This window comes from Salarias fasciatus, chromosome 2 (genome assembly GCF_902148845.1).
Source record: "Salarias fasciatus chromosome 2, fSalaFa1.1, whole genome shotgun sequence".
In the NCBI taxonomy this organism is placed as follows: domain Eukaryota; kingdom Metazoa; phylum Chordata; class Actinopteri; order Blenniiformes; family Blenniidae; genus Salarias; species Salarias fasciatus.
This window is the reverse complement of record NC_043746.1, coordinates 7364455-7390700: the sequence shown is the minus strand read 5'-3', so window position 1 is coordinate 7390700 and position 26246 is coordinate 7364455. Positions and strand designations below refer to the sequence as shown.

The 26246-nt window shown below is 43.9% G+C and overlaps 1 protein-coding gene and 1 long non-coding RNA gene across 8 annotated transcripts in view; one reads left to right on the top strand and one right to left on the bottom strand.

Moving 5' to 3' along the window:
- tenm2a (teneurin transmembrane protein 2a) overlaps positions 1–26246 on the top strand; it is a 232366-nt gene that overhangs the window by 156919 nt on the left and 49201 nt on the right. For 6 of the 7 annotated variants that reach the window (XM_030101639.1, XM_030101622.1, XM_030101630.1 and 3 more), the window contains one exon: positions 16501–16732. In XM_030101639.1, the coding sequence (XP_029957499.1) occupies positions 16501–16732 (232 nt within the window). Of the gene's footprint in view, positions 1–14606; positions 14997–16500; positions 16733–26246 lie in introns of those variants that run through there. The other variant, XM_030101656.1, reaches the window with a different exon arrangement.
- LOC115395961 (uncharacterized) lies at positions 9211–25734 on the bottom strand. Its single transcript, XR_003932338.1, has 3 exons — positions 25681–25734; positions 13651–13656; positions 9211–9345 (listed from the first exon to the last, which is right to left on the bottom strand). It is a non-coding gene; the product is annotated as an uncharacterized LOC115395961 (long non-coding RNA).

The window sequence follows — 26246 nt, the reverse complement described above, 5'->3', positions numbered from 1 at the left end:
CAACAGGTGTGCGTCTTGCCACAGTGGAACTAAATGTGAAATATTAAAACGCAGTGAATAAGAGGAAAGAGGAGGCGAGGGCTTGAGAAAAAAAGAAAAGGAGGGAGGAAGGAGAAGGGGGAAACAGGAAGAGATGAGATGGAGGAGACAGTCTGCACTGTATAGATAAATAGAGAAAAGGGCCCATTGTGTCAGCAGCTGTCTAAATAGCCCTCAGATCACTGTCAGGCACCATCACACATACACACACATGTATATGTGTATAGTTACACACACGCACACACACACATTGACTGACAGCTCCCCCTCAGTCCAACATCTGTGCTGACAGCAGCCATGGTAATGAGTCTCCGCATGTGCCAGCATGGGTGTGTCGCTTCTTTTTCCTCCCTCTTCCCCGCGCAGCGGCTCATTCAATCACTCCACATTGCCCCTCGTCTTGTTGTTTCCCCCTTCTCTTTTATTCCTTACTTTCCGTCATCTTTATGGGAACACGTGCCGATTGACTTCGCAGCACGAGCCACACGAACAGCAAGTAAATGAGGACAAGATCAAGTGTAAAGTTGCGCAGATCGGCGCGCTCGCTGCCGAAAGGATTTTTTTTTTTTTCCCCCCTCGGTTTTTATTTGTATTTTTCCCCACAGTTGCTATCCAGGTGTGCTGTATATCATGTAGAGGTGTGGAGGAAATAGAGGGATGAAAGAAGAGAGAGATGAAGAGATGATGAATGGCTCTCGTTAGAGGGGTAATTTGTCTCTCCTTGTCTGACTGGGCTCCAGCTGTCGCTCCATCCCTCGCACCACTCCGCTCCCCTCTCCACGGCCTCACACTCCTCACCTCAGCCAGATGGGTGGACGGATGGACAGATCCAGGCAGGAGGGAGGGACAGAAATAGAGGCAAGGATACAGAAAAGAAGAGAAGAGAGGGAGTAGAATTATCTGTGATGGGGGGGGGAAAAAATGCTGTTGCATTGTCAGGAATGTCTTCAGAGAGAAACGGCGGAATATAGAAAAGCCCGTTGAGCGGAGACGTACAGGAGCTCAGCCACAGGCACAGCTCACACACTCCTGTGACTCACACAAGCCTGGTTATCTGCGCAACATACAAATCATTACTGTGTTCTTTTTTTTTTCTTACTTTTTTTTCCCTTGCTTTTAGTGAAACTATCAGGAGACACTCGTGCTTTAATACAGTCTGAGGATGCCTCGACTCTCCCTCATGATGCACTTCTCTTTCGCACTAATCAACACTTGCGGAGCAAACTGTAGATTCAAAGAGTGAGAGACGGGCACGCAGAGAAGGATTGGAGAGATGTATACAGATGGCCGGGGAGGCGGCTCGGAGGATGGCAAACGAACAAATTGTCAAGAGGACCACGTGAGCTCATTGCCAAGTCTTTGTTCTAATAACACAAAGCAATTTCCACTGACCTTTCTCCAAATGTAGCGGGCAGAAATGACTGAGTTAAGGATGCCCCACAGCATAATTGCTAAGGAGATTAAAGTTCCCTTAATTGCTTTTGGCCAACTAGTGCAATTTTTCCTTTTTTGTAATTAAAGTAATTTAAAATATTAATAACCGCAATGGCATGCACCTAACCTTATGTGCATGAGCTCGCGCGCGTTTGATTGTATACGCACGCGGCGGCGGTGGGCAGTAAAACAATTTTAAAGGTGCGACGCCGTGCACACACACACTGATTTTTCATTGGCTGTTACCAGCAATCGCCTCATTATAGGCCTTGTAAAAATGTGCAAATAGCTCAATCATTTCCCAGTGAGTGATTGATTCATTTAGATCAGTGGCTGTTTCCTCTTCTTTCTTTTTCTGTGCATGTATGCATGTCTGCAATTTATTCCCCCTTTACCCACATTTTTCTTTTTTTCATCCTCCATCTCTCCCATTTTCTTTTTATTGCCTCTTCTCCTTCTAATTATCCCGTCTATTGCTTTCATCCTTATTTTTTTTATTGCCATTAAGTTTTCTCGGTCCTCTTTCTTCTTTTTTTTTTTTTTTTTCCCTCCATTTCCCGGGTCACCTCTGTCACCTCGCCGTCTCTCCCTCCTCTCCATCCGTCTCTCGCCATTCCTACCCGTCTGTCTCCTTTTTCCCTCCTGTAAGCCACAGTGTTTGCTTTGCCACTGTTTATCCATTTTTCTCTGTTTGCTCCGATGAGATTGACCATGTATACACACACACACACACACACACACGCACACACACACACGCAGGCTCATACCTAAACAGAAGACAAGGCTGGCATCTCTCTGGGGTGTAGTTAACGTGAGGCTGTGGATCGATCCCAGCTCTGGTTTCCATGATGCAAAGCTTTAAGCTGGAGCAGTTTGGGCAGCAGGACAGAGACATCAGTCGCACTCTTCCTATCAAATTTGGCTCGGCGAGACAGCGACAGCACCTGATAGTTAAAAACGCCTATTTTCTGCAATTAATGAATATTCCTTTCTGAAGCCGCGAAGTCGGACAAGTAAGCCAGGAACTACGTCCAACTACTTTGTTCCTTGAATGACGCCTCCATTGATCTTCCGTCTCGCGCTCAGCCAGGTACTGTTTCACTGATGCCAGCAATATTGCACTGTCACCAAAAAAAAAGTCCCCCATCTATCATGGCCTTTACAGATTTTGATTTCTGTCAATAGTCTGTGATGGGAAGGTGAATGCTGTCAAATTACAATCACACCACATCTGTATTCTGGACAAGTGTCAGGAAAAAAAAAAAAAAAAAGAAGAGCTGTGGCTTGTGATGATGAATGTTCAACTATCTTGTCTTTTTTTTTTTTTTTTTCTTTTTTCAAGGTCTCTATGCTTTTTCCCCTCCCACGCCCCTGCCTGTTTTTGTTCCATGGTGAAAAGAGAGAAGAGAAATGCGATGAAAGGGAAAAAAGGCTGGAAGAATGTGCATTGTAGCTTCCCCATTTTTTTTTTTTTTTTTTTTTTTTTTTTCAGGTGAAGATTTCAGCGGCAAAAGAAAAAAAAGATGGAGTTTGTAAAACTTAAAAGGAGATTGGCTCTCCTCATTCACAATGCTTTGCGTTTGCAACTTTTTACGGTGAAGGACGGGGCATTAGCAAAAACAGTGGTATTTGTAAATCTTTGGGAGGAAAACCTTTCAGAAGTGGAATCAGAAAATAAGCGATTGTGACGAAATGGCTTTGCTTGACTGCCTAATTAGTAGTTCTAATAACCTGAGTCCTTCGGTGGATTGGCTGGACTGGGTGGCCTCCTTTTTTTGCCACTTTGTTGATTGATTGAGCTGCAAATATGGAAGGCATAATTATTCTATATTTTGAGCCGTCTCTAAATAGAAATTATTAGATTTGTCTTTGTCCTTGATTCCAAACCTTTGGAGAGTAGAGTGAATTCTCTTCATCCCTCCCCTGCCTCTCTGGTGTATGGGACAGCCTGATTGTGTCCACGCATCCCATGGCTCCCTACTATTTAAAGACTTGGCTGTTAACTTTCTTTTGTCTTACGCATGTAGAGGACAATTGCACAATGGATGTAGGTCCTCCCGCAAATCCTCTCCCAACATTTTCATCATTTATATGATAAAAAAAACAAACATTTATTGACTTTTACAGGAATATTCATACAGGCTGGATCCTTGAAGTCGTTAATTTGCAGCAGTTTCACGCTCGTCATTCTCACTACAGAAATATCATTAAGTGAATATATTCAACGCTGTAAATGGAGGTTTTTCTTTTATTTATTTAAAAAGCTGGTTTCAGAAAAGTTAGGAGAGGACAATAAAAAACTTGCAAAGTTGGAAACAAAAAAAAAAAACAGTGGGTATATCATCTTACATGTAATGCAGCTAATTGGGAGCAGATCAGTAAAATTGGATTTAAAAAAGCTTCCCGCTGAGGACGATTCTTTGAAAAAAAAAATATGGTGCAGCGATTCAACAGTTCTCAAAACTGCAAAGAATTTTTCTCATCTACAATACGTAGCAGCATTACAAGAGCCACAGAACAGGGCTTTGTACTCTGGACAAGTCTGAAAATCAGTAAGGGATGGCCGTGGTCTCGGATTTTCATCAGGCGTGAGACGTGTCTGCAGTGGGAATCTGAGAACACTTTTGAAAATCATGCTCTGGGAGCGCACGTCATCACTGAGCTGCACAGGTTCGGTCTCGGGTGACGGCGTTTTGTTTTGATGAAGACTTTACTCATTACCTCAGTTTAATCACAGTTACTTAAGATTGTTAACTGGTACGAATTTGCTGGGATAACCTATTCGAACAATAGTTTTAACATTTGGACAAAAGGCAAAATGAATATATGTTTGTAGTGGTAGCTATTTTGTCTTGTATTTGGTATTCATATTTAAATATTTCACTTTTAAATGTAATTTCTGCTTCATCTCAAAAAATTCAAACACCATTGAAAAATTAAAGATACCTTTAAAAAATATAATTTTCAGGTACAGGTACTTTATATACATTTTTGTGTATTTGCTATAATTTTCTGTATTTATGACCCTAGATTAAGTATGGTATTTTGATATTCTTTATTTCTTATTCATTTCAAAGTGTATCTTTGATTATAATAAATTCTAGTAAATTCTCACTTTCATGGGAAACTAAACTCTTTCATTGTCTCGGAATGTTTTGAGATGCACCTGTAAATACAAATTGATTTTACGTATATATTGCTGACTGGGAGTTGAATACGAAGCGTCCCTCATTCATTTCACCTGGGTACCCACGTTTAGATCTGCAGCTTTGTGTGTTACTTGTGTGTGGAGTGTGTTCAGCTTCAGTGGCATCCTGTGTTTGTTTTATATCTGTGTTAACAGGGGCTGTTCCACGGGGCAGCTTTACTCTCGGGGTACCTGGGTAGCTTTGTTTTGTGACTCCTGCAGCACACCACGTTCAAGATCTTAACACAGACGTATACACACATAAATACACTTCCCCTCGTTCACATCCTGTCATGCAGATTTGTTTGTTTTGTTGTCCTATTTTATTTTACTTATACAATATTACCAAAGTCAGACGCAGTTGAAATAGTTTTTCTTTTTTTTCTTTTTTTTTTTTTTGTTTTGTCCGGAGGCGGTGTTCCAGTTAATGTGGTTACTCCCCAGAACACATTATTTTCACAGAAACCGTTTGATAAAAAATAGTTCCAATTCATGTCCACTCAAATCCACTAAAACGGTTTACAGGCAGAGTCTGAGAAATAGTTTTGGACAGGTACCAGAGGGAGCGAGGGAAACGCTCTCCCTCACACAGACTATTTAAAAGGATTGTGGCGTTTACTCATCTTAGATATCCCATTAAAGCTGCCTCTCTGAACAGACCCCTGTATCACTGTCAGTCGATGCCATCTGTTTTGTCTAACGTCCCCTCCGTCCTTTCTCTCTCTCTCTCTCTCCTTCTCTCTCTCTTTATCTGTCCCCTCCATCCTCCAGGTCGTCCACTCCCTCCAACCTCTTCCTCCACCCTGCTCCCTCCGTCCCTCCCGTCCTCCTCGTCCGCCCCCCACCACCCCTCCCCCGGCCCGTCTCCACCGATCAGGGAGTGCCAGGTGCCCCTGCTGGAGAAAAACTCCACCCACTCCCACCTGGAGCCCCACCCGGATGACTCTTACTTGCTCCGGGCCCAGCCCTCCTCCACGGGTAAGAGCCAGAGAGAGAGCCTCATTTCAGCTGTCTCGCTCTTGATCTTTTTCTCCTCACATCAGCGCGTCATCCACTGTGTCATCCCGTGTTCATTCTGTGATCTGCGATAATCATCATTAAGGGAAATAACATCTCCTTCTGCTGTTGTTAACGCTGCTGTTTAAAAACCAATAAAGAAACAGGTCCGGGTTTAGAGAAGCTATTGATTAAAGTTCATGTTTTAAGTGTTTACTTTTATGGCACATTCAAAACTATTAAAAATCTCCCACGGTGTGTGAGCATGAGCAGCAGCTTCCAGGCTGTGCATGGTTCGCTCACCCAATCCAATGCGATCCATCGATCACTTGCACTGGTGAAGACGACTCGGCACATTTTCCCTGCAACTTGCACAATCGGCTCCGCTGCTCATCCCACAAAAGCATGTTCCTTAGAACAATCTCAAGGTCAAACAAACTGTGGCGTAAGGTTCACTCCAAAGAGGCATTGTTGCAACAAAGGAAAAAAAAATCAACCAAAGATATCAGCACCTTTTGTGTTGTTTATATTATATTAAACCGTCAAGAACAAGCCTTTGATTGTAAACGTCACCTTTCATATGAGAATAATCAGAAATCAAGGCATTAAAAAAAAAAAAAAAAAAAAACCTCTTTGTTCCTGAACTTGACTTCTTTTGTGGCTCACATGACAGTTTGAAGCAGGCAATCTGTGATTTGTTAATGGGTTATATTTTAAATGTAACCCTCCCACCTTTGTCAACTGTTGCCAAAAAAACAATGATGCAAGTTGAGCGCAACCTCTGCACTCTGCGGAGTGCAGATTGGTTTCCAATGAGTAGGTGTGCGTGTACTTATTTTCCATATGACATTAATAATCCGCCAGAAAGTGAAAGGTAAGGGGATGATGAATTTTAAGTGCCGGCGGGAGGATCAGTGCTGCAAAGACAAACTAGTTAGTTTTCCCGGGCTCTCAGCTTTCCCCTTCATCACCAACCTCTCTCTTGTTGGCTGTTACGGGCCCTGTGTGCTTATATCAGCACCTCGTAACTATTTCTCTCCCCCTTGTACGCACACACACACACACACACTCACATAAACACTCACGCAAACATCTGCGGTGATGAGTTTGTTCATCAGTGCACGCATTCTTTCACAACAATTAGCCACTGTGGGCCAACTCTCTGCCTCGCTGGCTGTCCCTCTCTGCCTCCCTTTTCCCGCTCTTCCCCTGTTTCTCCATTCCTCTGTGCATCTGCACTTGTAATCAGCAGATATATTTAGCAGAGGCCTGATGGGAGGGAGAGGGGCGGGCAGAGAAGTCCTAATGTGATTTTTGGTGGAATACAATCTATTGTTAATGGCGTTAGGCTCTCCTTTGATCCAGTATAAATCTTCATTAGGGAAGGCCCGGGTCCCAGGTTCAAGAGCAACGTGATTAGGAGGCTTTTAAAATGACGTTACATCAGCCTTCTAATTGGTTTACTGTTTGCTGGGGCAACATCAATCATTAGCCCAGTAACCGCACAGCAAATAAATTCACTCTGCCACTGACACCCTAATGGCAGACACTGGCAAAGAGGGAGAGTGAGGCTCGCAGGCACACTCTCTCTTTCTCTCATTCTTGTTCGCATACACCCACACTTTCTGTTCTGGGGCTTCTTTCAGTCTCCGCTGAGCGTGTACGCACAGACAGCGAGCATGAGAGACAAAGAGAGGGAAAAAAAATGACAGAGAAGAAGGGAAAAGAGGCACAAAGAGGCAAATGGGAGCAGAGAGAGAAAAAGCCAAACTTTGACTTTTGAAGTTGTTTAATGAGACATCTTGCATGAGGGGGAAAAAAAAAAAGAAATCAAAAAAAGAACGAGATAAGCAAGCAGCCACAGCGCACCAGTAAAAATAGATGGAGAAAGCAAGGCTGATAGGGAGATGGAGACCAAGATGCATAGGAAGTCAAAGAGACAAAGAGGTAAAAGGGAGCAACGTGACAGAGAAAAAGGAGGGAAACTGATGAGGGCTCACAGGGTGAAAAGGAGATATTTGGATGGAGGGAGAACAACATTGAGATGAAATTGCAAATTGCCACATTCCCCAGCCAGGACTGCTGATCTAATGGGTGCAGAGAGAGTCCTTGGCTTTGGGCATCCATTAAAATCGACCTAAATGAGTTTAGAGTGGCGGTCTGGCACTGCATAAACATACCCTGGCATGTAGGAAGGCACAGGAACGCCTGTGAGCAAATAAAACACCTATAACCGGCTACAGTTTATGCATGTGCTGTGAAAGTGCATGCATGTGTGTGTGTGTGTGTGTGAGTTTGTGTGTGTGTTTGGTGCGGTCCTGCAGAGAGTGGATGCTGGGCAGGAAATGAGCCTTACCAAGCCAGGCAGAAACTGACCACAGCGAGATAATCCTCAGGAAGCTGCATGCTGTTTGTGTTTGCGTGCGTGTGCCTTCCTCTAAAGTAGTCCACCATTACCTTAGCTAACAGGTGGACAGACATGACTTGTGCTCCTAGTGAAGCGTGACAGGTGAACGGGAACGGAACGCCGTTGCCGGGGATTGGCTGGGAATTGGTCTGCGAATGTTTATATGGGAATACTGTCTGGCTCGGAGCACCTGTCTGGGAACGCTCCTTCGGAACGCCCGGAGAGCCGAGACGGCCAAACGGAGCGTAGCAGATCGCTCCTGGAAAGAGCTAGCGTTAGCGCTGTCTCTGGCCATTCATTATGCATGGGGAACACTAAGCTATTTTTAGCCCCAGCCTTCTCTAAAGTGGCTAGCTATCTGCTGCCAGGGAAGCCACCTCAAGTCACTGCCGAGGCGATGAATGTTTAATGGCTTTGTTGAAACAAATCTGCAGAAACAAAGGCACAACAAAGACGCGTTCCCTTCTTCTTCTCCGCTAATGTTATCCTTCCTAATGGTACTTATGTAAGGGTGACATTTGCGTAACTGTGGGATGATTTGTGTGTGAGTGGCTTTACGTGCGTGCATATGGGTGTGTGTGGGTGAAATGCACACATGCATTTCTGCTCATGGAGACTGTTTGTTTTTGGCTGAATGTGATGACTCTTCTCTAGCGGATTATTGCCTCCTAATTAGACAGAGATGACTAGCCAAGGCAGAGGCGGTATACGGGTGTGTGTGTGTATGTGTGTGCGCGTGTGTGCGTATGCAGACGTAAATGCATACACCAACTTAGCCTCTATTTTTGTGGCCGTGTGTGTCGGTGTGTACATTCCCATCTAATAAAACTAACGCGAGGCTCAAGCCCCCTTTGTCAGCATGTGTGTGTGTGTGTGTGTGTGTGTGGAGCTGAGTTTCACCTCAAGCTCTCCTTCCTCGCTCAGCCTCTAAAGCTCTGAGAAGAATGACAAATGAGAAGCATGTGACATTCTCAGGCAGGGAGGACACATGAAGTAGCAGCAGCGGCAGCACATGGGAATAATACCACCTTAAAACACAGGGAGCATAGCAATTAGCCAAGGGAGAAGGTGCACGAGAAACAGGGAAGGTTGCTGCAGCGTTTTTTTTTTTTTTTTTTTTTTTTTTTCAACTCCCTTCAAAAAAGAAAGATGGATGCAGTGGAGATATGGGGCGTGAAATAAAAAAGATGGAGAGACGGGGGAAGTGGGGAGGATGGAGAGCGAGGGGCGGGAGCTAAACCCTGCAATGATCCCTTTTTAACTGCTGAATGGGCATTTCTGTCTTGGGCGCACACACACACACACACACACACACACATATAGTATATACACACAGACGCACACACATAGATGCACATCCTACCCTGTGTGACTTTTCTGTTCACCACAGAAAATGCCAATAAACAGTTTGGCCATCAAGGACTGCAAAACAAACTGCCTTCGTTGCTTCCTGATGCCAGCTGGTCCCTCACACACACACACTCACACTCACACACACACACACACACACACACACACACGCACACACAGAGCTTAATACGGTGTTGCAAACCCCCGTCTTTCACAGATGTGTGTATGCGCGCAGTGTATTTTACATCCGAGACAAGTTAGCAGACAAGCTAATGCTCTTCAGCTGAAAGAGGCTCTTTTAGACGTGTGAGCATAATGAACTTCCAGGGATTAGCCCCGGCCAAACTCACCAGCTTACAGCTATAGTTCCCCCCTCCATCACTGCTACCGCCCTCCAGTCGCCAGGGACCTTGGACACAATAAAAGTGGGTCAGGATCAACAGCAGTCAGAAGGGCTCTGAGCTTCTCCTCAAAAAGTGGCTGCAGAAACAAAAACACAGGGCTGTTGAGAAAATCTGCTCTTGATCGCTGTTTACTCACACTGGTGGGTTAAAGAGAGAGGAAAGAAAGGAGGACGAGATAAAGTGGAATAAAATGTGATCTGCTTGGTTGCTCACTAATTGCTCTATTTCTTTGTGGCATGTTTTGTCTTTTATCAGGCTCGGTTCCTGGTAGAACGGTTGTTCCCATTAGCCTACCTGCAGGTTGTAGTTTAGGAACCCGACAATTCGTCTGACTAAGTTGCGCCATCTTAATTTATTGAGCCCATTTACCTCCAGATTACTCGTTACTGCGGCAGCCTTGCTTCCAATGAATAGTCAAATTTGTCTTTCTGCAGCCCAAACAATCGGCGCTTTTCTTCAAGAGTTCTTTGCACGTATGAAAAGGCGGCCTTGTGCACCAGCCTTGCTCCTCTGGCGGACCCCACTTCTCGATGTATTTGTGTTTTCTCGGGAAGCTCAAAGGATTTTTTTTTTATTTTTTTTTTTATGGAACTGAAGTCTAACATGAAAACAAATTTCTTTGACATCAATCTCCCAGGCTAGAGCAGAAAAATAGCGAGCAATTTGTCTGTGATCATAAATATTTCACCGCATGTTGAGAGACTTTTTTGAACTTCTTCTGGTTGCGAGACTTTTCAAAGAATAAAAGTTTTTTTTTATTATTATTTTGCAGCTGTACATTTCTATACAGACGAGAATGAGGCATTCGTAAGGAGACATTTAACCACTTTATTCAGCACATATTGATTCATCCAGCCGTCCGTCTTCTATACAGATTTATTCGACTTCGGGGTGCCGCAGTCAATACCGGCAGGCTGAGTGAAGGCAGGTTAGTCTTTGGACAGTCCATCACAGGTCAAACCCAGAGCGATACTATCACACACACACCCACATTCAAACCAACTGATAATTCACATTCTTTGAATATCCTTGAAAACAGGAGTCGCTGGAGAAATCCCACACATGCACAGAGGCGCTGATGACCCGAGGAGCTCCTCGCATTGAGGCAAGCTTACTAACCGCTGCGCTTCAGAGCCTCTTCACATGGTGAATGTGACTGACGGTGAAGCAGTGAAAACGTGCTCCATAGGTAAAGTCCATTTACACCTCTGTGTAGTCAGGAATGAAGACCGAAACAAACAATCAAAGCTAATCTACCTTAATCTAACAACCAAGATCAGTGACAAAAGAGTAGATGACAGCTCTGGTGGTCCCAGGCAGCCCTGAGGAAAGCCAGTGCAATGCATCGCAGGCAACCACTAAGAATTGACTTTTTTTTTTTTGACACTATCTGGTGTTATGTCGTAGAATTTGCTGCCAGATAATAGATAATGGGATTTTTTTTTTTTTTTGGGTGTGTGTGTGTCTTTGCGTGTATGAGCCAAATGTCTCTATTAGAAATATTAGTCGATGAGAGCCGCTGCGGCAGCACAGGATATGACTCAGTCCTCATGCAGTTATGTAGTAGCTGGTTATCTGAAGAATACACTCTCCTGGTGGAGTCGGCACACGCACACAGACAAGACAAACACACACACATACAGTACATACACGAAAAAACTTTCAAACACACACACACAGACGCGCACTCAGGCCATGGCAGTTCATGGAAACCCCGGACTGAAAAGCCATGTATTCCTCTTCTATACAAGGTGTGTCATTTATTATTCATCTGAATTTGAATGAAAAAAAAAAAAACTGTTCAATATTTATTGCAGGAAAGTGAACAAAGCCGAAAAGGCATGCGCTTTTTTCTTTCTCTCTTTTTTTTTTTTGTACGCAGATTTAAACATGGGAGACGGCAAGCCTGTGTGTGTGTGTGTGTGTGTGTGTGTGTGTGTGTGTGTGTGTGTGTGGAGTTGCCTACTTTTATTTTTTGCATCACTGGGACTGTGTCCATGTCTGCATGCGAGTGAGCTTGCTATCTCCTCCCCCTCGATGTTGTGTGCATTGTTGATATGCTTAGGCCAGATAAAAGTATTTATGCAGATAGAAGCAGGAGCTGTTTCACATTTACGGGGGATGCTGCGGGGAGGGTGGGGGGGGGGGGGGGGAGTCAAGACAAATTTATTTATAAAGTGTTTTAACAAACAAGGTTTATCTCAAAGAGCTTTACATCCCGGCAAAGGACACAAATAACATGCAAATGAAAGCAAGATGAAAGAGAGGAAAACAATGATCATGAAGAAATGAGGCTGCACGAGAAGCACGAGAAGCAAGAAGGGGATAACAAGAAATAAAATTACTGCATACTTTAATATCAATTCTCACTCTGCATGCGGGATGCAAGACTTTTGCTTTTTGCACAGGTGCGAAGTGTGTCTGTGCGCACAAGCTTATGCATGCATGTATATATGTTTCCCCCCAAGAGCATCTTTGCGCGCACAAACAGATGTTTTGTGTCGCTGAAGGTCGGACCTCGATCCATCGCTCGTCTCCTGCCCCCTCTTCCCCTCTTCTCTCCTTTCACGAGCATCTGTTCTCGGCGGCCATGTTGGTGTCACCTACATCCCAGCGGTGCCACGGTGGAATCGGGTCACCTGACAAACGAGGCGACGTTACAGCTGGAGCTGCGCAGAAGCTCGGGGTGCTTTATCTGCTCCCAACACCCTTCCTGGGGCTTTGAGCATTTATGTGTGGAAGGAAACGAGGGAACAGTTCAAAACCACATAAATAGCGTGAAGTACATTGAAAATCGACAGAAATCTGCATACTGTGTGAGAAACTAACTGAATTTGGCCATTTTTTTTTTAGAAAATCTTTGCTTTTTGTAATTTGGTGTCAAAAAGCCTTGACATTAAATAACAAAAGGCAGAAAAGTTTCGGTATCACTAAGACACATAAAAAAAGGAACCTACTTGTTAACTAATTAATTAGGTTAACTGGCAAGATGTCAGTATCTTGAACGGCCATAAAAAGAGCAGCCCAGAGAGGCTAAGTCTTTCAGGAGGCAAGATGAAAAGCGATTCATAATTTTGTGAAAGACTGAAATAGCACAACAATTAAAGAGGAAAATTCCTTAGCGTAAGGTTGCAAAGAACTTGAGGGAGTCTTTTTTTTTCCCCATCTGTGTTACATATTAGTAAAAGATTCGAAGTAGTCTCTGAAGGCGTATGTCCCTTCGTCCGGCTGTGAGTCTCGGGCCCTTGGGCAGCGCTGCATTAAATACAGACACTCCATGGGCATGGGAACACTTTTGAAACTATTATCTTTGAGCCTAGTTTGCCACTGCCGCCACGAAAAAAAATAAAAATAAAAAATTTCAGCCGTGCAGAGACGAAACCAGATGCAGAGATGCTGCTGTTTTCTGTGGGCCAGCATTCATTTGTGGTCGATTGAATCAAAATTTGAAATTGTTCTTGGAAATGGTGAACACAGTGTCCTCGGGCCTGAAAGGAACAGGGACAAATCAGGTTGTTATCGACACAAAGTTCAAAAAGCAGCGGCTGCAATCGTATGGGGTTGCATAAGAGCTTTTGGGCATCCAAGACTTGCATACATATCTCTGAAGACTCCATTAATGCTGGACAATATTTATAAGTTCTGAAGTAACATCTGCTGCCTTCTCCTCAGCTTTTTTCTTTTTTTTTTTTTTTTCTTCCAGTGAAGTCCTTGCTTATTTCAGCATGACAAACCATCAAATCACATTCTGCATGACTTGCCACAGCATGGGTCTGTCTTAAAGAAGTCCGAGAGCTAAAAATATTCTGGACGGGAACAAGACACAACAAAACCCTGAGCTGTTAAGCAGCTGAAGTCCAGTGTTGAGAAAGGATGGAAGTAGCATGTTATCCCTGGGGGTGAGGCGGATGCCTTTTTCCATTGTGATTGTATCTGTAAATAGTGACAAGAAGAAATAAATAGAGAATGAATCAATTAAAATTATCATTACAACATGCATGTTCAGGACTTTTTTTTTGTAATAATAATGCATATGTAAGCTTTGGCAGAAAAACCAAAGGTGTGACACTTTGACACTTAAATATAAATACTTAACAGATGTTTTGAGTCAAAAACATGAGAAGAGTTGTGTGTTAAATGTCTGTGGATCCTACCAGGTGGGAAAATAACATCCTGTGCTGTGGAAAACATCAAGAAGTCTAACATTTAATCAAAAATCACTCGTCTATGTGAGATGAAGCATGGACAGTGTGAGAGTTTAGGGGGTTTGGAGGGTACAGTGTGCTTTTATAAGCTCTGATAGATCCAGACTCCGAGGTGGAGGCTTAATACCGAGGTTCAGGTCTCGTCAGAGGGGAAGGATCGGACAGAAGCAAATAACTTTTACTACATTCAGAATGACACTGAATCTTCTTACATCCTCTATGCTTAAAAAATGTTGTTAAAAGAGCATCTGAGGCAATACCGTGTCTGTCCTAACTTTTTTTTTTTTAATATGTTGCTGGCAACAAATTTGAAATCAACAGTGCACATAATTGCGTTCAATCTTTGTTCATAGTTTGTACGATGCGCCAACTTTTCCGGAGCTCAGGCCGTAGTCAGCTTGCCAGAAAACATCACTATAAATGCATTTAATGATTGGATTTCTGTGCATAATATGCTGCAATATGCATTTGACTCGATGTTTTGTTTGTGCACTATCATATATGCCTCCTCATAAGCTTTTGACGAGCAAATATCAAAGCAAAAAAAAAAAAAAAAAAAGAAGTAGACAGGAAAGTGTAACACATCAACAAATCTCTGTCTTCCTCTTCCGCTTTGTTTCTTTTCTTTAATAATTCCAGACCAAAAAGAAATGACAAATGGAAAAGGCCAAGTGTGATCACACAGCTTGACAAAGCAATTGCTTTTGTTGTTTTCACCTCACATGTATGTGTGCATATGTGCGTCTTACGCCAACCTTTGATCAACATGAGATCAGTAATGTGCAAAACAAACAATCGGCATAATGCATTCCCCGCTCAGATGTGCAAAGTAATGATGAAAGTGCATCGGGAAGCATTGATGAAAAGAAAGCAAACTATGCTGTAAAGCCAAAAAATTTGAATGTACGTAACATCAATGGCTTTCTGTTTTGCCACAATCTCAACACTTCTATTCAGACACCAGTGGAACAAAGGTGCAGACTGTCATTATGTGACTCTCTTTTCTTTTTTTTTTTTATCACTTCATGTATTTTCTTTTTGTTTGTTTTTATCGTAATTAATTTTGACCAGCAGTGCTGTGAATTTATGCACCTGGCAACATGGGAACATGAAGTATGCTAATGTAAACCAAGCGGTGCAGTTTGTATCAAGCTCTGCTGCGCCGTGTCTTATGTGGTTTATTGATTTTCCCGAGCGAACCTACACGGACGCACACTATGGAGATGGGCTCAAATCCTCTATTGATACACAAAAAGAAGGAGAGAGGGGGAGAGAGAGAGAGAGAGAGAGAGAGGGGGGACGTGTGAATGGGTGTTCTCATCTGAGTCATCCGGGTTTATTTTTCAGCTCTCTCACTCAACAGTCCATTAGCTCATTGTTGGAAGGACTGCTATTGGATTCTAGCTGACATGTTCCCCCAAGTCTGAGAGCGAGAGATGAGGGCGCATGCTGTGCTGAGTGCTCTAATATCGCTCGCGTGAACCTTTCCTTACTTGCAAAAAAAAAAAAAAAAAAGAAAATGTGAAACAATGAGAGAAAGCAAGTGGAAGAACTGCATGACTTGAAAACCGGGCAAAAAAGAAAAAAAAAAATGAAGTGGAAATCGACAAAACATAGCAAATTGCAAGAGGACAATTTTACCAAATTTCACGTTCTATTTAGTTGGAATTTCCTCCTTCAATAAGTTATCAACTGAAAAGATGACACCTTCTCTGAACCAAGTGATTGCAGTTTCCGAGGCAGCAGAATGTTAATAAAGTCATTTGCTAGCTGAGAAGCTTGATTGGTTGTGTTTTCTGATAAAGCTCTTGAATGTTTCAGGCAGAGGGTGTGTTCACTCCTGCCGCCGTGGCTCCTGTTAGAATGAACCCTGATAAGATGGCTGAATTAGTAACCTCGTTTGCGGGAGCGTGAATGGCGCCTTCGGCGTGCTCGTGGTGACCAAGTCCGCCTGAAAAGCAGGTCTCAGTACACTTGCGAACAAGCCCGAGTGATTAGAGTGCGATGGGAGTGTGAACGCAGCACAGACCGAAGAGCTGCAAGCGGATGTGATGGAATTTAGAAGTGCTGCGTCTTCACCGTTTAAATGACGTGCTTAATGGAGGAAAATCTGGCATTTTTTGGACATTTTAGAATTTGTCGGTTAGATTATAGCTTCCACATCCACCACGTCGCGCTGCATTTAATGTAAATTATGTTGCAGATTGAAGAATTATTCTATGACTCGACTTGAGGAAGTTACTTCACTCATACGCTGGAAGCATCAGGGGGTCTAAGGTCTTGATTTAAGGACCCACAGTGCTGCAGGATTCGAACCTGTGAACTTCCAGTCCTCTCTCTAAACGCCACCACCACTGTATATATGCATTTTATGTAATCAGTGCCAGTGTGAACTTGAGAATGTTGTAACTCTGTATGGACCAAGAACCCAGTCTGAATGCATCTTTTAAATTTGTTCTCGTTTCTTTTGTGTTCCAGGGGCCGCCAACCACCACAGTCAGTCCACACTACGGCCGCCACTGCCACCACCACACAACCACCACACCCTGTCCCACCAGTCTGCCAACAGTCTGAACAGAAACACCCTGAGAGGGGGACGCAACCCCATCCACGCCCCGGCCCCCGGCACCGGAGACGGGCCCACCACCCCCGAGTCGGTCCAATTACAAGACAGCTGGGTGCTCAACAGCAACGTCCCGCTGGAGACCAGGTCAGTGGAAATATGTTCTCCTTGGTTTCCTTTTTTCAGTTTTCGTGTTTTTACAGTTGACAGGTTTGCTTGATGCTGATAGCTGGAGCCACTTACAGTAAGCGCAGTGGTGGAATAAGCTATGAGTAATCAATAGTGAGGAATGAAAGGTCAGAGCCATGCGGCTTCAACAACATTCCTGTGAGCACACTTTGATTGTGTCAGGCAGAAAGGCGCAGAGAGAAAAGAGGAGCCGGGCGGCGTGAGAAGCCCTGATGGGGAACTTTTCACTCACTCGGACGGACCTGAAAGCTGTTCCGCAAAGAATGTTGAGAATGCAAACTTGAAAAGAGGAAAGCAATCTTCTTGGTGACACGGGAGCAAATCAATGGCAGGCCGGTGTAAACGAGCACAAAAACATGACTGAGGCCACGGACGCGTTGGAAAATTGTGAACTTTATTACCGCGGCCTTGTGAATTAAATGGCGCAGGAATCTCAGTGCTGCAGAAACTACTTTCAGGGTTCGGTATTATTTCAAGAGGTGGGTTTTTACTTCTGCTCAGGGGTTTTTGAGAAGATGTTTAATTCTCAATAAAACTGCATTTTGTAAAGATGAAATGTGCAGTACAGCCCGGATGAAAGCCCAACTTTGAACTCTCCATTGCATCAACGGCCTGTTCGGTTTGAGAACCGTCACACAGCGATGTGCAGATCCTTCACTCAAAAAAACAAAATTAAAGTGAAATCATACAGCTTCGCTGCAGTTTTTTTCATTAAATTTGCAGAATTATCGGACCACACAAATTCCTCTGCCTCCACAAGTGAATCCACTTATCAGGACAATTGCACTGGAATTAACAGACTTTGTATGTGGAGAGGTTTGCTCCTGTAAATGCTGTCGTGAGTGGGCCCCTCGTGAGCTTTTGTTGCTTTACACCCACCTAACATTTATTTACGCCTTCCCCCAGCTGGCCCTAAGCCTGTTTCGGGTTATCTGTCCATTTGTTGTATTATTGTTGATTATATCCAGGGTGCGATTTGTGTAGAAAGCAGAAGGAGGGATGTGCTGGATGGCTGTGGAGGGTGGACTCACCATATTTCACGTGTTTTTTTTTCTATTGTTTTAGAAAAAATAATGATTCAAAGCAGGTTAGTGTGATTTTAAAAACAGATACTTATTTAATTGAAATACATCTCATAAGTTGACCAGTTGCATGATTATAAAAGTGAAAGTTTGTATTTATTTGTCTCTCATTTTGTCTACATATATACATACATATACATACATATGTATATATATATATATATATATATATATATATATATATATATATATATATATATATATATATATATATATATATATATATATATATATGAAGTGGTGTTGGCCTGATTGGGTTTTGTCTTCACCTGCATTAAAAACATTTCAGTAGGGGAGGAGATACATAAACTAGAGGCTTTGAGTCAATTAATTATTCAAATATAATACAATTTATCACTGTCACTGCTTCAGAGAGTCACTGTCAAACCAGTTTAAAGCAGCGTTATCTGACAGAGCAAAATGAACAAAAACAAAAATATCTAAGAATCAGTAAAACGGCCAAATCAAATTTAAGGGATTACTAGTGTTGCTTTTATTCCACTGATTGTCTCACCCTTCTGTTGAATTTCCACTTTGAGCAGATTTCATGAACGCCTGAGACTCATGTCATTTGATACATCGCCAAGGCAGAGATACAATCTTGTAGTGTAAACGCTCTAAATATGAAGCCAGGAAGACCTGAACTTTCCGTAACGGTTCGCCTCCCTTTCAGCATCATTTGTGAGAGATTCGGTTTTATGTCTTTGTTCAGTGAGCGACCACAAAACCACAGAACATCCTGTAAATGTACAGTATCACCGGATATACGGACCTAACAAATTGAGGGGGGAAAAAAAAATCAAATCAGAGCTATGACTCAGTGAAAAGCGTCATCATCACCTATAAAAAGCTGACGTGTACCAACGGCATTATGCATGCAACCTGGAGCGAGAGGGAGCAGGAAATACAAACCATTTCACACGCTACACATGTGCTCCTGCCAGTACACAAAGAACACTTACGGGGCAAACAGAGCATTCATGCGGGGTATTACTATTCATGAGGCCTGCAGTGAAAGGGACACTGCCTACATGCTCGCTAGCATGCGCGCCGGCGCGCTCCGAGCATTTACTCAGCAAGCTGTAGTTGTGTTTCTCCTGCTGGGCGCCGGGGCTTCCAGCTCTGATGGGCCTGCAGAAGCTCCCCTGAGTGCTGGCCCTGTGCAGTATTTATGAGTCCTCGCGATGTTTAATTCAGCTCCACTGATCTCAGGTCTGTACTCAACCTGGGCTGATGCATTGTGCCAGAATGCATGATGGGTAAAATTGGGACGTCATGCAAACCAGTAATACTTTCACCTTTAAAAAGAAGGTATTTCCATGTGCAACTGCTAATCCAGACCTTTGCTATTTGTATTTTTTTGTGGTTTTGACACAGTGACCTTTAGTGCAACAAAGATTGAGTTATAACTCATTTTTCCGCTGAGACGGAGATTTATAGATTTAAATGAAGCGTCTCGCAGACACTGTTGAGCCCCCCTGCGGTGCCAGTATTTGGTCATGTTCAGGTGGCGGGGTTGGGCATGGCTTGGAGCCCGGCACTATAAATGAAGCCCAGAGCAGCACACGGACTCTCCAGCTCCACCCTCCAGCCCAGATTGGGACCTCCTTCCTGGTCCAGGCTATGGCGGAGGCTGGCTGGGCTGGCTGGAGCTGCTGGAACCGGCGGTTGGGCCGGAGCCAGCCCGGCAGAGCCAGAGAGTCACACCATCCCAGAGCTGGCACAGCCCGGCCACCATCTCATTATAACCACCAGCTATAAGATGTGATGAGCAACCTGCTCCTCTGAGGGAGGGTACATGTCCTTGTGTGTGTTTGTGTGTGTGTGTGTGTGTGTGTGTGTGTGTGTGTGTGTGTGTGTGTGTGTGTGTGTGTGTGTGTGTGTGTGTGTGTGTTTGTGACCGTTCCTCATTGGCATCATATGTAAATCTTGGCATTTGTTGTCCACTGCTTGTAGTAAAGCGGGCGTGATCGCGCGTGTCTCAGCGTGCGTTTCGGCGTGACCCAATAGTGTGACGGCGCTGAGAGGATGAAGATTGATCACCTAAGAACACCCCGGGGCCCGGATGACTGGCAGAGGAGGGGAGAGACAGAAACAGACGACGGAGGGAGCGGTGATATAGCGAAGAAATATAAGTCTGGAGAGCGAAGGGTGGCGACGGAGGGGGTGGAAGGGAATGGTTTACGGGAGAAAAGGGAGAGATAAAGAGGTAGAAGAACGGAGAGAGGTGGTGATTGAAGGAGATTGTTTTGGGGAGTGTGTGTGAGAGAAGATAGAAAGGCAGACGAGGGAGATTGAGGCTCACAGAACATGGATACATTTACCGATGTGAGATAAATGACTATAGATAGCTTGTGTGTGTGTGCGTGCGTGTGTGTGTGTGTGTGTGTGTGTGTGTGTGTGTGTGTGTGTGTGTGTGTGTGTGTGTGCGTGTGCGCGTCGGAGACGAAAAAAATACTGACCGAAGAGGAATGCCTTTCTCCGTGTGAATGTTAGTGCACATGTGTGTACATGTGTTGAAGCGTTTTGCGAGAAGACACCTGATTTCCAATCGGTCCCCGGGAGCCTCTTGGCTCGCTGATGCCAGGTTCAATCTCTCTGTGTGATCTCAGGACATTCCCCTGCACCCCCCGCCCGCTCCACTGCGGGCCACAACTCTGTGGGAGAAATAAGATCACTGAGGAGGTTGCAGCATCTCAATTTATCGGGAAGGAGGAGGCGAGTGGGGGGGGGGGGCGGGGGTGAGAGGTGGGGGGCTACTATAAGTTACTCTCAAATGCATTACTCTGGGGACAGACACAGAGACGCTACCTGTGGGGTGAGGAAAAAGATGGAGGACGGAGGAGAGACCTGTTTGCTTTGTAACCACCACTGACTGAATTTGTGTTATACTGTCGGACACTAGATCCGTGATCAGAGCATATCTGCCATGCATGGCGTAAGAATAATATCCAATATTTTTAATGAAAAGCCACTCCACCAAGCCCTGTTATTTTAATGTAATTCATTTGAGGAAATCGTTTTAAGTTTAGGAGTAAATTTAAGTTTGATAATGCCAAGTGGAGCCTATCGCAGCTCCAGGCCGAAGCCAGTGCAGCATCGCCATAAACGGCACCGGAGCCTCAGGACGCTGGCGTGAAAATATGTCTGGCTCCTTTTTCCCCCCCATTCCAACGGTTTACCTTGACAAAGGAAATGTTTTTTACAGTCCCAGTTCCTAAATTAAATCATCCTAGCGGTCTATTTTCCATCATTTCTTCCTGAGAAAGTAATAAACAGTCAAAACTCTCAGACAAGTTCTACTTTTTTTTTTTTTTTACAACCCATCACAGCCGTAGGCCAGATCGAGGTTTTTTTTTTTTTTTTTTTTTTTTTTTTTTTTTTTTTTTTTTTTAAAGTTGTCTGTCTGTTACTCTTGATCCTGTTTAAGTTCTAGCTCTGTTACGGATTTTTTTTCCTTCTTGCATTTGAGGAACAATGATTTCAGGCCAAATTTAATGGCTCCTTCAAATGAAGCCTGCAAATGTGTCCACAATTTCCAAGACAATAAAAGGATCCAACGGGCATATCTTTCACGGCTTCACTATCCCAAGATTCGCAGTGATTATTAAAAGTAGCCATTTATTTTCCTGGAAAGCAGTTTTGGACCACACAGCTTCATCCAGCCTTCATTTAGATCTCAGCGGTATTGCAGTACTGATACTGATTGCTGTTCGACCAGCCCGACGCTTCGTGGCACCACTGCACGGCCTGTAATTTCCCGTAGACCATCCAGCGTCATTAGCTTTACCCTGCAGAGTACTCAGCTGTCAGTGGACTCATTCTTTGGAAGACGAAGAAGGCCGCGTCCTTTGAATGATGAAGCCTCTGAATTTAGACACTCTTAAATGCCTGGAGAGAATATTTAGAGCACACACACACACACACACGCACACACTAATCCATCCATCATCTCCACCCAGTTCACCTATTTTGGTGGAGTTGAAGCCAATACCAGCTGACATTGAACAGGACTTTCACAGACTGATACACACTCACCGGTACATGCAGTTAAGAGTCAGAGATTTGCAAAACGAAAACCTACTTTTACATAGGTTACATAGGTTCACTCTTACAAAAAAAAAAAAAAAACAGCATATAAATCCTTTAATCAGATGTTCTGTCAGTTTTCACTACATTGAATTAATGACCCTGGACAGACATTCATGTCAGTTGCAACTTTGCACTTTGGCAGAAGACAATATAGAACTGTGAGGGAGCAGTTCCAGCTTGTGGATAAAATCAAAGAGACCTACTTACTGGATGTGTGCTTATGTGCTTTCTACAAACATCAGTCAGCCTCGGTATTGTTCCATGTCCTTCATCTAAGCTACACTCAGCAAATGAATGCCCACTCGGCTGTATCCATCTGCCGGCAAAATTTGTGCTACAATTTTAGTAGGTTACTATTCTCATGGTGCCATCCTTGAGCATCCTGCACTCCCCGGGCTTTTTTGTTTCATTCTCAGATCTGACTGGTTCTCGCTCACCCTCGTACCAAACTGACCTCTCTTAATTGTTCTCTACATCTGATGATTCTAGCTGAAGCAACCACATGTTTGTGAAAGATGAGAAAATGAATACCGTGTGTGTGTATGTGTGAGTGTGTGTGTGTGTGTGTGTGTGTGTGTGTTTGTTCACTCAAGGGGAATGCGAGCTTTGACTTCCTGCTAATTACCCAGCATGCTCTCTGTTCTGTGGTTAATTGTCCAGGTCCTCTTCTCTCTCGATGGGGAACGGGGTTGGAATGAGAGTGAAAGCACATCCTCCGTCCTCTCCTCGGGTTGTCGTCTCATCCATAGCTTTCATCTTCCATCCTCCTCCTATGTCGCTGTTTGTTCTGCGAGGATGCAAATGAAACATTTGGTAGCACGTACAGGGCGATCTCTTGAAAGAAAAACCCACATCGGTTCATGTACGTGGGCAGGCGCCTATGTCTGGCTCCGTGTGAATGTGTGTCAGTGTGTGACTTCGTTTTCGCCGGTTGTGTGTGCATGTGTGTTGCATGCGTACAGCGGGATGCATGACAGTAGCGAGCGCTGGTTAGGAAGATCTCTGTCAGCTTCTCTCTAATTATGTGTGACATTTCCATGCTGGACCACTGTCAAAAATCCCACAATATTCACAGACAAAAGCACAAACACACACACAGACACACACACAGATACACACACACACACCGGCCTAATGATACAGAGTTGTGATTGCCGGCTGCCTGCTATGATAGAACCCCTCCATAGTCCTCCGCAACATAAATCAATGTCAATTACCTCCCCAGAGCACATTAGACACTTTCCATTCCTACTCGTAATTAGTATGGCCCATAGACATATTCCCATCCCACACTAAGCTCACGGTGGAGCTTCTGCACACAAACAAGAAAGCCAGGAAATGAAATTAATTCAGTGCTCGAGTTCAAATACATACCAGCACATCAAATCACGCCGATTGTGTTGCAGAGAATGCGAGCAATTCGCCGCCTCACCCTGTCCTTGAGTTCATACATGCATTAAGAGTATTGTAATTAATTACCTCTGGCCTTGTCATCAATGAGTGGCTGTGAAAACGGGTTGAAACAAAGACACATGCTGCTTGACCTTGAAGGGGGTCTGTGTATTTGTGCGTATACATGCCATGCGCATTCTTGCATTCGGAGGCTTATAGGATCATGCATGCATAATAAAACTGATGGCGGTGACACAGAGGCCGTGGTATTTTTAGACAATAACCTCATATTTTTTCCGCGTGCCATCTTCTGGTGCTCTTTCAGCCTCTATCTGCTTGGAGTGTTTCTCCACCCTCCTCCACACCCCCCGCCTGTCTTTGTTGTCTATTTTTCACAGTGTCATGCAGCATACCTGGCAGGTTTAAAGGAGAGGAAGGAGGATAGAAGAGCTAGATGAGGAGAAAAGAGGAGAATCCAGCTGGATACCATTCCAACAATCAGTAGCATGAAATGATGAAAAAGAAAGAGGGAGACCGAGCACAGACTGGCTGAATAATTGATGAAGAGTGGAACGGTGCTCCCAAACCAAATCTTCATGCTCTGAGCTCGTCACCTGTTCTCACCAACTGTTTTTAGATGAGCAGACACATGTACAGATGCACAGTTATGAAACAGCAGCGATTAAAGACTTCAAAAGGATTAGAGGAGAGAAAAGAGAGCAGAGACAGTGCAGTCAAGCGCCGCTTCAAACAGAGATCATCCCATCCGCACCAGTGGTGTGTTAGTACTGGTTGTGTGAGCCCAGTCCAAATAAAAGGGACAGTCAAGGCAGCGTCTTTGCAGATATGACTCATGTGTCTCAGACTAGAGGCAGGAAGGAGTCACCAATCTGGCGCCTTGGACTGTAGTTGACTCCACTTGACAAAGAAGAACCTTGTAAGTAAACTTTGTCTCTATCCGGTGACTCATGTCTTTTTGGGGAGGAAATTTTAATCGTTATTTTGAACGCTTCACATGCTCACAACATAATGCAGCGAGAAAGAGAACTTTTAGACAGATTCTCTAAAAGCCTCGGCTTCCACATATACAGTCATTGATGAACATATCTTCTAAGGTTTTTTAACAATAACAGCAAAACTGGAAGGCTGTCTGTCATTTTTGACAGATTAGATTGCAGAGAACCAAAATTTGATATATTGTAAGGTATGATTGATAATGCTTACAATACAATTCAGGAAAGAAAGCACCAGGAGAAAACCCATGTGTACTACACATTAAAATGTCCACAACCAGATTCCAACAGGAATATTCATGTTATGGTTAAGTTACCAGATAAAAGGTGAAACTTTTCTTTGGAGCAGAAAGCTCTTTGTGTGTCTTTTAGTGTAATACTGTTTCACAAGTGTTGTTTAAAGAGTGATACACTAGATTAGCAAAACGTTCAATAAGTTGCAATCTCCTCAATCAAGACAGATGACGAGTGTCCGGTCGCAGACACGGGTCAAAACAAACAGCATCTTCAAAACTAAAACTCATCAAAAGCTGTAAAGCAAAACCAAAACTTCAAAACTTTGACCAAATCACATCAGAACAAAACAACAGGTGCAGTGGTGGAAAAACAAAAAGTGCCACAAACAAACTGACAGGAGAACAAGGTCAAGACACAGACTCTCACACACTCTGAGAGGCAAACAAGACAGAGCTGGAACAATCAGGGACAGGGTTAATTAACGCGAGGGGGAGAGCACGACGCCACGTACACATGTCGGAGGGGAGAGGAAAAGCAGGGTAAACGACAAACACCCAGGAGTGACACTTGGTGGACAAACAAAACAGAAAAATCCGGGGCCACTGGGAAGCGAAGGTTCTGTAGACGTGACAGGTTAACATCGCTCAATACAAAGCAGGAACCAAAGAGGGATCTGACAACACATGACAGGTACTCCATGAACAGGACAGACAGAAATCAAGCAACACATCAATTTAAATGTGACGATTTTGACCAGAAGGAAGCTAAGAGCAACCTCAGTTTGTCATCTAAGTTTGGTTTTGACCCACTGTGCTTTATTGCTTGCTGATTTTGTTTACTGAGTTTACCTTCTTATGGTCTGACCTCTTGTTGTTTTTTGGGCTGCTGGGAGCACGTTAGAGTTTCGGTGTTTTCTCTGGTAACAGATGAAATGTGACAGCATGACAGTATATCACAAGTGTCCTCAGTCTGGAACTGGCTTTTGAAGAATTGAAGACCCGATGAAATTTCCTCCCTTTTGCAGAAATGTCCCTCACTCTCAAGGTCAGGAATTCACAAAGACAGAAGCAGATCAGTCACAGACACACACCACACACACACACACACACACACACACACACACACACACACACACACACAAACAAGTGCTAGAGAAAGTGGCAGACAAAGACTCCATTTCCCCAGTCATCTTTGAGGCAGTGGAGTGACCTTCCCTTCCTCTGATATGTTGCAGTCACCCGGGGGGCTTTTGTTCCATCTTACCACCTGAGGACTTCGTAGAGGCTGTTCCACACGCCACATGTGTGTGTTGAGTGTGTGCTGAAAAAAAAAAGCATTGCCGGAAAGATTTCTCAAAAGTTTAATATTTTTTTTAATTTTTTTTTTTTTTTTCACCGCATCCTTTAAAAGATTTCTCGAGTGCTTGGTTTCTTTTCTTCCGTACAGAAACTGTTTGTTCAAGGTTAGATGAGAGAGGAGAAAATCTGAAAGACGGGAGGGACATTTTGTAAGGGGTGAATGAGAAAAGGCATTATTAAAGAGAAAAAACAGAGAAGGAGCGAAGCAGCAGCGGAAAAAAGATAACATGGAAAAATAAAAAAGAGGGGCGGCACAGTGGCGGAAGAAAAGAGTTGGGTGAGCAGGTGCAGTGATAGC